Raw genomic sequence first — 13,404 nt, forward strand, 5'->3', positions numbered from 1 at the left:
GGTTTAGATATGGGGAGTGAGAGCACTCCACATAATCGAGTTTTGTAGGTGTGAGTGGTGGCTTCATATGGTTTGATATATGTTCTTGTTAGACCTTGGTGAAATAATAAATAAAGATGGTCGCATGCATCGCTTGATGCAGAGGCCGGGGGTGTAAATCTCCTTTAAAAAAATGCTTTCTCAAGGCAAGCAATCCAGCTTTAGAATATGCCGCAAACACAATCGCCCAATCTTAGAAAATTCAGCGGACAGTAAAGAGACTGGATTGGATGGACTCGTTGATCGGACGGAAGCAGACCAAACATGCCTGAAACAGTCCTCTTCAACACATCCACAATGTCAGGGTGGACATCTCTCCGGACTACACTATCAAGTTTCAAAGTGAAGATTTGTGAGCAGTACCAGTACATCGACTCGACATGATTTAAGATGCTAATCCTATTTTAGATAAATTTTCCTGTGGAAGTTCATAAGAATCTATTTTTTTGTCAGTGGAATTTAGATAACTTCCTCACACCTGTCTGGAGACACCTAAATCTACAGATAAGCAATTGTGTGTTGCTTATCATTTCATCTTCCATCTACACGTTGCAAATTTATGTTGAGGAGGTTCATACAGAATTAGTATATCCCGTAATAATTAATTTTTATTGCTCAAAAAAAGGCTTGGAGTTTTTTTCGCTAGCATGGATGAGCATCGGCTAATGGTTCATGTGAATCAGGCTAATGTACCTTGACAGCCGAAAGAACAACTGCACAGTTTACATGTTGAAGACAGGGCATAACTTGTCCCACTATATTTTTTGTGTCCCCTGCATCTGCTGCTTTGTATCTTGACAGAGAATCAAGAAGGAAATTTTGTCCCCACCTGCAAATTCGTCAAAAATGATAAGAAGTTGTGGCTACTGGATCTATGGGCTTTGTGCGGGAGCAGGCCCAGTCAACCACAATGCACCGATTTTTCCACCGGAGTAGCCAGCCTGAGGACAGCTAGCCCACTTAGCAATTGAAGTGGGGTGAGGCAGCGATCAGATGGCCGCAAATGGTCAGAAGACGAGATCCAACGGCCAAAACTGCTAATGGTGTGAGAGGGCCGGGAATTGGTTCAGTTTTACGGTCCTTATATAATAATTCTCTTTCTCTAAAAAATATATAGTAATTCTCTTGATTATGACACCAAAGACGCAGAGTAGATGCACCGCCAGGTACAAAGCAGGTACAAACTAATCATTTCCTAATGCCTTCCAAATCTAATTAACATATTTGTGGTAGTATGCGTGAGTGTCCGTGTTGTATTCCCCAAAACACGACCTTATAACAAAAAAAAGGAGTGGGATTGTCTTGGGTACTATTCACCACAACCGGCTCACTCTGAGATAAAATATGTAGGCACATCGGACATGTATGTTTCTTGATATGATTCTAGCTATGTGATCACTATGAACCATGGCTGATGAGAACTATATATGCATGAACGCTTGATTGGGAGGTCACGAAAAATAAATGGCATAACAACTCATTGACGAGGTGGATGGCGACAAATAATTGGTTTGTTGTACTTTCTATTTAGGTTTGCTTGCGTTTGTACAACCACTTTTTCAACCAAGCGAGCCTTTTGTACTTGGCTGGATACTAACATTAGTGCAGTCAAGGTCATCACACACGGTTAAAAAGAACATACACATATGTGAATCGTTGTCTTGCTATGGTGTGCGACATGGGGTGCATCGTCTTGTTTGGTTGTCTGGGTGGCTCTAACATGCATTGCATGGGGGATCCTTGGTGAGCGTGGCCAGCTTGAGTGGATGCAAGGATGAGGTGTTTTCGCAAAAAAAAAGATGAGGTGAGATGAGTGTTTGGTGGACCGTGTGATATGGGTGCACAAGAGATGATATGCAGGAGAGATGTTGTTTGGTAGGCTGAATATAGGCTCAATTCTGTTAACTCTTCTCTTCCAATTTCAATCATTCCAGAACCATTCCATAGACAAAGAGAAGAAGTAAACAAATTTATATTGAAATCTGAACCAAAACTAAGTGTCGATTTTATTTACTAGGAATTTCTGAGACAAATCAAAAAGCTTTTCCACCAATCTGACCCATTCCACTGAGATGGAGTAGATAGCCGTGGCAGAGACCAACCGGATGAAGAGGTGGAGGGCGACGAGATGACTGTGGTAAAGATGGGCTGCTGGGAGGAGACGCCAGTAACGGAGATTCGACTGCGGCTCGTGGAGCGCAAGTGCTCCCTCCTCCCCAACCCGCTTCTTCCTCTCGGTCGGTGGCGGGTGGTGGGTCGAGCTCCGGCGGGCTTGTCCCCAGGCGTGGGTGCGCGCGGCGGCGGTAGTCGAGGAGCGCAGGAGTGGGTACGCGTGACGGCGGTGGTCAAGGAGCACATGCGTGGGTGCGTGCGTCGATGGCAGAGTGCGGAAGGGAGATCGATGAGACCATTTAGATCAAGGCGGCCGGGATGCAGGGGAAAGGACCGGACGAGCTTGCACGAAGGAAACACTCGCAACCTCCCCCCTTTACACTGTTTTTCATAGCGGACTGGCCCATCCCACTTTCTTTCTGCTTTAACACCTGCATCTGAGTGACTCGAACCTTACTCGTTGTGTTTAAGTAGCATGCGCCCTAACCAACTGGATCAGATCACCGATGTGCTAGTTTTCTTTTTTTAATCTTTACTAGTACAAATGCCCGTGCTTTGCACCGGGCGAAAAAAAGGAGCAGAACCTGCTTCATGTGCCATTGTGGACCATCTTTATATCCAATTTCAATAAACGCCGATGATAAGGTTAAACATGGAAACTTTCTTACTTTTAATAAAACTTAAATTTTTCATTAAAATTGGAACACTTTTTTTAGAATAGTTATGTTTTACGAAATTCAAACATTTCTCAAAAAATAACATTTTTTTGAACATATTTTGTTTTTGTTGTACATTTCTAAATGGAAATATTTTTAGTAAAATGGAATTTTTTGGGGAATTTTGAATCTTTTTAAAAAAGTGCGAACGTATTTTTTCAAACAAAAATAGTGTGAACATATGTAAAACTGTGAACATTTTTAAACTATATTTGCTGTGTTAGGTTTTTTTTTGCATATAGTTTTTTTTCATATAGTTTTTTTTAGAGCATTTTTAGGAACTTTTACAAATAGTTGGTTGTTTAGTTGGGAAGAGTATTTTCTCTTTTTTTTTCCAAGTATTTTGGCTTGCCCAAAACAAAGCACTTCGCAACAGCCAGACGCTCGGCCTCATCACAATCATACGCACTCTACTCCTCCATGACCAATCGATATTGCGCCGCCTCCGTCCGCATCGCCACCTTCTCCTCCTGCAGATTGGTGATCATGGCCATGGCCTGGGCAGCCGCCACCGCCGACGTGATCCGCTCCTCCTCCAACTCCTTCTACACGAGCGCCATGGACTTGCGGTCCAGCTCCACCCGCCACTTTAGCTCATCAAGCATGCTAGTCTTCAGCCTCAGTATCAAGCATGCTGCCGTCGAAGACGCCCAAGTAGTTCCCTTGCAGGGAGAGCGCCCTGGTGATTTAGAAATAAGCAATCATCTATGATACACCGATTAACTGGTTTCATGTTTGTTATCCTACTCCAGTGGCAAAAGTGTTCTCTATTTTTGGTAAGGTGGCATTTGAACTAAAATGGTAGACTTCACAACAAATTGAATGTGACTGGTATTTTATCTATCCCCAAGAACCGCACCTTACAGGAAGAAAATCTCACTAAACCCTAAACACACATTGGTACAGCAACTCAAGGACCATGTTTCTCTCACTTGATAATCCAAAAAACAACTAATTTCAGACTGTCTGAGATTCTTGTTGTCAAACTGTAAAAAGCCCCCAACTCAACACAGACCAAGAATTAAAGTACAGAAGGAACAGAATGGCTGACAAATTAACCGCAATAGTTCTCGGTTCATCGAAAGAACGACTTTTGTTTCTAAGCTAAGAAGGTTCAGTTAGATTCATCTCCTCAATCGAGAGAATGTGCTCCAGTCAAACAGCTAAGGGAATGATGACCAGATAATTGGATAAGATTTGGAAATCCAGGCAACGGCACATTCAGGCCAGATTTAGTAAATTGATGAATGACAGTACACTTTCTTTAATTTGCACCATCCAACACTAAACGAAACAAATCAAATAGATCTAAAATTGGGTAGTGACTTGTGATCATCAATCAATAGGAGCAGAGTATGGTGCAGATCTACCAATAATTTAGGTGCCACCGGAAACACAACTGTTCATAATGATTTACCACAAACTTGAACAACCAAAAGCAGAGACCCTGATTCAATTTGTTTGGGTGTGCTCAAAAGCAGGGTTGCTGCCCGTAATAATCCAAAAACACTAAAGTCTAAACCTCTGAATCATTAGACTACTTGTGAGCAAATTAATCAAGGAGCCCTTCATTCAGATTCAGGGTTTAATTAACTGATTAGTTAAGATCAAGTGTCAACTGGTTCACCAATTCTGTTATTCCCGGGAATGTTGATCCAGTGAGGCTATTCTGGCTTGCATCAAGGTGCTAGAGCTTAGAATGGTTACCAAAAGCTGCCGGTATCGACCTGTTTCATGTGTTCATGTGATGGTCCAGGATCTGCTCGACTCGTTGACCCTACTTGTTTACAGCCAACGAAACCTCAGATACATGTCTAAAGCTCATTAGGGCTGACAGCCATCACACATGTCATGTTCACCTGTTCAGAGGAAATGGAAGTTTGCTCCACCAAGTAAACAACCTTGACAAAAGATAAAGTTACCAGAAGTCCTTTCATAATCATTTTGCACAAACGTACACCACCTATATTGGAGAACAAAGTTGACCTGCAACCAACAAAATGCTCAGATTACTACATAAAGACATATCAATTTTTACTATGAACGAAACCTTCAAGGCAAGACTACTACAGAACCTACCACTAAGTCGAACTATATATATTTTTTACGATTGCTAGGCATACTCGCGAGTTCACAAATAATAATAATCCAAAAAAGTTGAATCCTTCATTTTTAAAATTTGAGCATTGGCGCATATCCACTGTATGGATTAGTCATAGTATCTTTTTCTAAATCTCGACTAAACGGTGATGCACGCACACTTATCTTGGCTTGACCACCTGCACAATCAGATCTTACACTGGACATTGGTATTGTCTGATGCTTCCCATCGAACATCAGGCAATTTGAGATTTACCATTGCCCTAGGGACTTGACATCCCAGCTATCTTGCTCTAGCAGCTTAGTGGTACCTGACCAAAATGCTTGGTGCATGTTTTGGAAGTTGTTCCAAATCTGTGCAGCTCCCTAGGCAGACTCATAGAAGGTTGAACAATGTTTTGTTAATCAGTTGCAGCATAAGTACACTTAAAAAATGCATAAAACAAAATATACCTCCTTAGGTGCATCCTTTATGATTCTTGGCAGTTAGGTGAACATAAAGATAATAGGAAACATAAGAAACTGGCTTTTAAAACTTGCATTGCAGTATGCAAGAAATTGATGATACTGTCCCCAAGTGGTCTAGGATAACCCGGTGATCAAAAATACACTAACTGATTATGTAGAGAATTATAGATTCGTGAAATCCTTAAATCAGTATTTTAATCAAACAACGTCTGTTAATTTGGAACTATTTACTATTGTTGATCGTTCGTAAGTCTATTCAGTTACAGAAGGTTCTCAATCAGATTAGCCATCCCTCTTTCATTCAATTAGGTTCAACAAATTCCTTTTATTACCTTGACAATGCCCACTGCTGGACAGAGTTAATATTTTTGACAAGAAATCTCTGTTATAAATGGTCCAATTTTATCTATATGTATTATGTATGCCCCCAACAATAGAAAAAATAATATTGGTCCTCTTCCTCTCTAGCAAACCTTCGCCAGTGACAGGGATATGCCAAATTGCCAATGACCTTTCTCTGATTTCTGAGTTTCAGAGGTAGAGGGTGGAACAATTAGAAAGTCAACAAAGGGCTAGATGAATCTGATTGAAGAACTAAAAGCAACAGAATATCTTGTTGTGCATAAATCATCAATTATATGTCCAATTAGTACTGTCCAGTTAAAGTCGAAGCTAGAATCATATATCTTACAACTGTACTTCCGAAAAGAACCATTCAACGTCAGACTTTTATCATTGCTAAACATCAGTATCTCATATCATACAGTGATAATCCTCCTAGATTAAGATTATACCAAATCAGTGAACGAATAAAATAACTACAATTTGGAGCTTCAAGCAAAGCAAACAGTTAACTTAATTCTCTAGTCGACGGACTATGTTGTTACCTGAAGAATCATCCTCCCCCTGCTGTTAGTTCAGCACCTTGGCCCCTCGTTCTTGGAGCAGCATCCGATACCAAATCTCCAACCTGGTAGCCAATTCTGGTCAACAAATAGTAGCATAGGATACTTCTACAACTAATTTAAAATCAGACAAGAAGACATGCTTACTGCCATGTTGGCGTATATGACACTGGAACCACTCATGCGAGCATTGTCTAGATGTATCTCTTTGGGTTTAAAACTGTGAATTTCAGAGATGCACTTCTCTGAAAGCATAAAGATGCCATATCAGACTCAACACTTGGCTCAACAAATCATACTGTTCGGTGCAAGTATTCGTACTGCTTTCATGTGCAAATCCAAGTGAGAGTGGTATATTGGTAACCCATATCTGAGTTGAAAACGGGGAAACAGAAGTGTGATTTTAGAGGTGAATACCTTATCCTCCAGCTCATGGTCAGATGCGTATTAGGCGGCAGCATCCTGCTCGTAGGTTGTGGCTCCTCTTCCACCTCCCTCTGCGGCCCGTTGCTAGATGGAAAAGGGAGTGCAGCATCCGTCGTGCGACAGATCGATTGACCCGACTCCCGCCTCTTCCTCGATCTCTCGCCCCCTGCAAGCTTGCGCCGCTGTGGTCCGTGCCCCGGCCGGCTCTCCATTTTCTCCTCCTTCATCTCCCCGTGCGCCTCCTGCCTCGCTGCCGCCGCCTGATGCGGCACCCGAGCACAGCGCCTCCTCGACGCCTCGCTGCTGCATCCTCGGAGCACAGCGCCGCCTCCCCGCCTCGATGTCGCCGCCTGATGCGGCGCCCGAGGGCACCGCCGCCTCCACGCCTCGCTGTTGCATCCTTGGAGCGCAGCGCCGCCTCCCCACCTCGCTTCCGCCGCCTGATGCGGCGCCCGAGCGCGCCGCCGCCTCCCCGAGCGCCGTCTCCCGCGAGCCCACCACCGCCCCGCCGTGCTGGAAAAGGGATAAGATAGAAGACAGGGTCGCGGGCTGAATTCTTGGAAACGTAGGGCTTTTTTATAAAAATGAATCGTTTTTTCAGATCCACTTACATAGGGACGGCGGGTTGAATTCTCATAAAACAGGGGGATTTTTTTGCAAAATGGCCTGCGACGGACGACCAGAAACCCTATTCTCTTTATTATTAGGTAAAGATAAAGATAAAGATAAAGATAAGATGCAAAAAACGCAACTGTTTTGATGTTTGCTTTCCTTTTCCTTTTTCTTGTTTTCTATCTTGTTTTTTTTCCTTTTTCCTTAAATACATGAAAATTTTCAAATACAACGAAATTACTGCAAAATCAATGAACTTGTTTTCAATAGATGAACTTTTTCTAAATCGATGAACTTTTATTCAAATCGATGAACTTTTTTTCAAATTTGATGAACTTTTTTCAAAATCGATGAACTTTTTTCAAACTCGATGTTTTTTTTTCAAATTCAATGAACTTTTTTCAAATGAGGTGAACTTTTTTCAAATTTTGATGAAGTTTTTTCAAACTCGATGAATTTTTTTCGAATTCAATGAACTTTTTTCAAATTAGATGACCTTTTTTCAAATTTTGATGAACTTTTTTCAAATTTGATTAATTCTTTTCAGACTTGGTGAAGTTTTTTTCAAATCCGATGAACTTTTTTCTAAGAACAAGAGTACATACTGTAGCAAACCGGGTTTTTTTCTAAGAAAAATAGTCTATACTGTAGCAGTTTTTGGAATGAAAAAAAATGGTCGAGCGGTAACCAGCGATCGGGCGAGCGGCGGCACCCAGCGAGCGCTGCTGGGCCAGGCCCATACTAGCGACACAGCGAGCGCTGTAATGGCCAACGGGCGCTGAAGGGGAAATCCCTATTCGCCGCTTGCTGCGGCAAAATGTCGGGCTACCGCACAGGGCAGCGCAGCGAGCGACAAACCTGGGCCAGCCCACTTATACATAATGCGTCCAACCGGTTTTGGGAACCTTCTAGAAGGTTCCCTGAACCGGTTTTTTTTCTGTATCGTTTTTTTCTGGTTATTTTTCGGCTTTCTATTGTTTTTCCATTTCTCTTTTTTCGTTTCTGTTTTTTTTTACTTTTTTGTTTTTTGTTTCATTTTCTTTTTCAAGTTTATTTTTCTTTCTCAGAACTTGTTCACAATTTTACAAAATATTTACGATTTTCTTTTTTATTTCTTTTCCTTTCTTCTCTTTTTAAAAAAAAATCAAAAAAATATTTTTTGTTCATGTTTCCAAAAAATGTTCAGTTTTTGAAAAAATGTTCTCAAAATTAAAAATTGTTCTTGTTACACAAAAAGTACAAAACTTTCGAAATTCATAAAATGTACCAGATTTCAATTTTGTGTTCACATATTAAAAAAATGTTCGCACTTCCAAATTTGTTCGGGATTTTTCAAAATTGTTCTCCGTTTTAAAATATGTTCTCAAAATTAAAAAAATGTTCGTACTTTAAAAAATTGTTCGCGCCTCCAAGTTCGTTCAGGATTTTTCAAAAATGTTCTCTGTTTCAAAATTTGTTCTCAAGATTCAAAAAATATTTGGAAATTGAAGAAAATGTTCCAGCTTTCCTAATTTGTTCACAAATTCAATAATAGTTCATGTTTTTAATTTTGTTCACAAATTCAAAAAATGTTCTGGAAGTTTATAAAAGTAAACATTTTTATTTTTTGTTCACAAATTCAAGAAATATTCCCCTTTTTCAAATTTGTTCACGTCATCAAAATGTTCTTGTTTTACAAAATTTGTATGAAAATTCGAAAAATATTTTTATTTTGAAGAAAGTATTCAGAATTTCGAAAAATGGGCTGTAGTTTTTTGGATTTTTTGCGAATTAATGTTTAACATTAGTCTCTCTCGTATACGTCTTTAACTGTCCGGCTGCTAAGTGAGCATGAGGTGGTCTTCGTCGCGGTGGTTAGCACGGCAGGCCAATTGGTGCGCAGTCGTGTGTTCGAGTTACAGCGTTAGCATGATTTTCTTTTTTGCGATTTTTTCATCTAGGGAAGGTGCCGTCAGGTGCCACTGTAAATGGGCCGGCCCACGCTAGCCGCTCCTGTGCGAAGCGCCGGCACTTTGCCGCAGCGAGCGGCCTATAGGAGCTCCCCGCTGAAGGCGCCAAGGAGGAGGTCTCTGTGCGATGCGGTGATAGGATGCATTCAATTTTGTAAAAGCTACCATATGTGATGGGCAGACTTATCGCACAGAAAATGCAACACTGGTGTACTACCCCGGTAACATTTTCTTTGTAAAGCTGCCCGCCCATAACGGTGTATGCTTTTGATCGACAAATGATCCCTCTCGTTTCAATTTCGTCTTCTGGGAGTTCTTGTCGTAACAGATAGACAAGGTAGGGCAAAGTCCACTCGGGCGTAACAACTCGCACTTCTTGTACCAAATCAATTATTGTCGGGACCTCAACTTCTGCAGGAACTGGCGTTTCGACCCGTGGTGGGAGCTCTTCTTTGAATGAATTCTCTTTGATAGTTGGGGAGTGGAGGTGATCAAGAAAAATATCTTTAGGAACAAGCTTTTGAGTGAAACCCAGCTTTGACAGATCATCAGCTACTTGTTTTCCTAATGCCTCCCAAATATAATTAACATGTTTGTGGTAGTGTGCGGGTGTGGCCCAATATATGTGTTGTGTTGCCTAAAACCCCGACTTTAACAAAGTAAAATGAGGTGAATTGTCTTGAGTACTATCCACCATGACTATCTCACAAAATATGTTGGCACACCAGATAGACATCCTTCTTTATCTTCTTCTAGCTATGTGATCACCGTGAACCATGGTTGATCGGACCTATATTTGAGGACGCCGGGAAAAAAAATAAATGTCATAACAACTCACCGACGAGGTGGATGGTGACAATTGATTTATTTGTTTTACTTTTTTAAAACTATAAATGTTTGCTTGAGTTTGTACAACCACTTTTACAACCAAGTAAGTTTCTTGTACTTGGTTTGATACTTCGATAAACTTAAAGTAGTTGATTTAAAAAAACAGTTGGTTCGCCAACCGCCCGGCCTCAAGCGGGTGGCCATTAGATTGAAGGCGGAAAATATCCTCCTAGTCTTCCACAAATGTAGAAATCGCCCGCAAAAGACGGACCCACCCGACAACACCATCGGGAGACCTGCAAGTTTGTAGCATCGTCGCTGAGCGTCGCAACAACCTGCCTCTGGCCGCAGCGTCCCACACTCACGGTGTTGAAAGTTGCATTTGAAGAACCTTTCTCAAGCTCGCAATATTGTTTTGTCAATAGATGGTTGGTGCCGCTGATTGTTGTTGTATTTCAGTGATTATTGTGTTGATTTCTTCATTTTTCCTCTTCTTATTCCTCTTCTTCATTATGGTTGGTGCCGCTGATTGTTGTTGTATGACTTCACTACTTGCTGGTGTGATTGTTGGTGTTAGTTGTTTATTTCCCCTAGGACACAATGTGTTGGACCACTAACACAAGGGTTTGTACCAAGTAGCAAATGTTCCTCAATGAGAGTGAAGGTATCCATCCATCTGTGGAGCTACTAATGTATAAAGTTCTAGGAAGTATTTTTATATTTTCAGAATAAATACAAAATACTCAGAAGGCATCTTTCTCCATCTCCTCATATCTCTCAAATACTCAAGGGGCATCTGGAGCGATATGGATTCCTCAAGCCCAACCGACTCAATCATCATGGTCACATACGTGGCTAACGGCATCCGCGAAGTCACGACATTGAAAGTCACATCATTGAATTCAGTCACATGTACATTCGCATTCTTTAAATTGAACCAAACAAATCAAAAGGAACAAGCGAACAAATTTCTTAACTACTTGGCATTGCACCGAACACATGTGGATGGCTCAGGTTGACCACCACCACAAAGGCCATCAAGCCTTCTTCTTTTTTCGGCTTCTCCTCTTCTTCAGGTGTGCCGCATGACCAAAGTCTCCCCTGCCTAGCGGAGCCTATGGGTTATAGGCAACTCAATGTGCAAATTGTAAAAAAGAAATACCCGGTCATTGATGGTCTTTTGGGTGAGCTACACGATTGTACTGTGTACTCAACAATCGTTTATCTATTCCCACATCTATTCACTAATCATGGAATTCGTTATGGACAGAAGGTCTGTAGAAGTGAAAGTAGGATGATGGGAGGAAAAAGAAAGGAGTACCAGAAAAGGAAGGTTTAGGACTTTCTGCCCACGAAGAAATAGTACGTATCGCATTTGAAACAGGAAATATTTAATTTGGATATTAAATCTGCAAGGAAGGGAATAATCCAAACAAATGAGAACATACTAGATAGTTCGAATTTCATCCATTAGGGAGGGTATGACACACTTGTCTTTCACAATCAAGTCTTTTCTTTTTATGGAGCCGACGTTGTCGATGGTGTTGGTCGTCGTGAGTGATGGGCGACCACACAACACGATTTGGTTATTTTCATGTGTTAATTAAGTCTTAACACGATGCATACAACGACATGCAATCATCTAGTTCGTCTAATTTTGTTCGAAGTTGTTCTCACACATGGTTTTCTCAAACTTTAGGTTAGTTCATCTTCACTGATTTGAGGTGTGCAAAGAGGAGCTCGAGATTTTCTTCACGCGTACGGAGTCCCTCTTTGCTTTACCGCACTACGGCACCTGATGCCAATACGGTCCATGTAGTCACTAGTAGAAAACATGGCTTTGGTTTAGGCCAGAAAAGGGCATTAATCCCAGTTGTCCTACGAACTGGGACCAATGGGTGCATCAGTCCCGGTTCATGAGGCCAAGGCGCCGGCCGGGCCTCGGGGGCCATTGATCCCGGTTCTTCTGACCCCTTTGGTCCCAGTTCCAGAGACAAACCGAGACCAATGGGCCTCGCTCCTGACGCCACACCTTTAGTCCCGGTTGGTGGCTGGAACCTGGACTAAATGTCAGTCTTCTGTCCCGGTTCTAGCCACCAACTGGAACTAAAGAGATGCCTATATATACCCTCGCCCCTGCCCGCTCGCTCCTCTGTTTTTTTGGCCGTGTGGGAGGTGTATGCATGCGCTGCTCTGTATCCCTTCTATGCATGCACATGAGGTGTTCGATGAAAGAGAGGTCACTTCTCTCTATTAGTTAGCTAACACAATATGAAACCCCTAAATTAACCCTCCAAAACCCCTAACCCCCCTCCCTTTCAAAAACGACTAAAACCCCAGCGCCCGCGAGCTGCTGACGCGTGGCTGCCTTTTAGTCCCGGTTGGTGTTACCAACTAGGACTAAAGGTTCTCCTGCCTGGATGCCCCACAGCGGCCACATGGAGCCCCTTTAGTCCCGGTTCATAAGCCAACCAGGACTAAAGGTTGTGGGCATTAATCCTTGTTAGACTTTGTAACGTAGCCCAATTGTGTAATCTGTATATTGTGTAACCTTATAAATATATGTGATAGGCCACCCCTAGAGGGTTGAGCCAGTTCCCACAAACCCTATGTTTAACATGGTATCAGCCTAAACCCTAAGTCCTACTCCACCTCAGCCGCCGCCGCCGTGCCCCCAACCCTAGGGCCGCCGTCGCCGCAGCTACCATGACCGCTTCCGCCTCCGGTTCCGCCAGCTCCGGGGCCCTCCCCGCCCTTCTCAATCTCCCCGCCCATGCCAGTGCGTCGCCGCGGCCCCAATTCTTCGGCACCACCACCGTTGGCTCGATGTTCTCGGCTCCGATCCAGCCATCTCCCGCGACGTCGACGGTGGCGGCCTCCACCGCCGCGATGATGGCGCCACCCACGGCCCTCGCTGGTTCGTCCCCGACACTCCCCATCCTGCCGGCGGCCTCGGGGGCCTCCGATGATCTGCTCGCGGGTGTGGCACCCGCAGCTCCTGCGGTGTCCGCTGTTGCTACCACTGACGCCGCCATGTTCTCCGGGCCTTTTCACTTCGACAACCTGATCACCACTCGTCTCACGCCGGACAACTATTTGTTTTGGCGTGCCAAGGTTCTACCGCTGCTCCGCTGCCACTCCCTCCTTGGCTATGTTGATGGTTCCTTGCCATGTCCGCCGCAGGTTATCCCCACTGTCCACGGCCCGGCCATCAACCCGGTGCACCGTGTGTGGGTGCAGCAAGACCAA

General features: G+C 43.1%; 1 protein-coding gene across 1 annotated transcript; it reads right to left on the reverse strand.

The window, feature by feature from the left end:
• Positions 1-6,015: 6,015 nt before the first annotated feature.
• LOC123153759 (uncharacterized) lies at positions 6,016-13,190 on the reverse strand. The gene is made up of 3 exons (XM_044572723.1): positions 12,835-13,190; positions 6,758-7,315; positions 6,016-6,405 (listed from the first exon to the last, which is right to left on the reverse strand). The coding sequence occupies exons 1-3, from the start codon at positions 13,188-13,190 to the stop codon at positions 6,348-6,350; spliced, it is 972 nt and encodes a 323-aa protein (XP_044428658.1). The 3' UTR covers positions 6,016-6,347.
• Between the last annotated feature and the right edge of the window lie 214 nt (positions 13,191-13,404).

Source organism: Triticum aestivum, chromosome 7A (genome assembly GCF_018294505.1).
Source record: "Triticum aestivum cultivar Chinese Spring chromosome 7A, IWGSC CS RefSeq v2.1, whole genome shotgun sequence".
Classification (NCBI taxonomy): Eukaryota; Viridiplantae; Streptophyta; class Magnoliopsida; order Poales; family Poaceae; genus Triticum; species Triticum aestivum.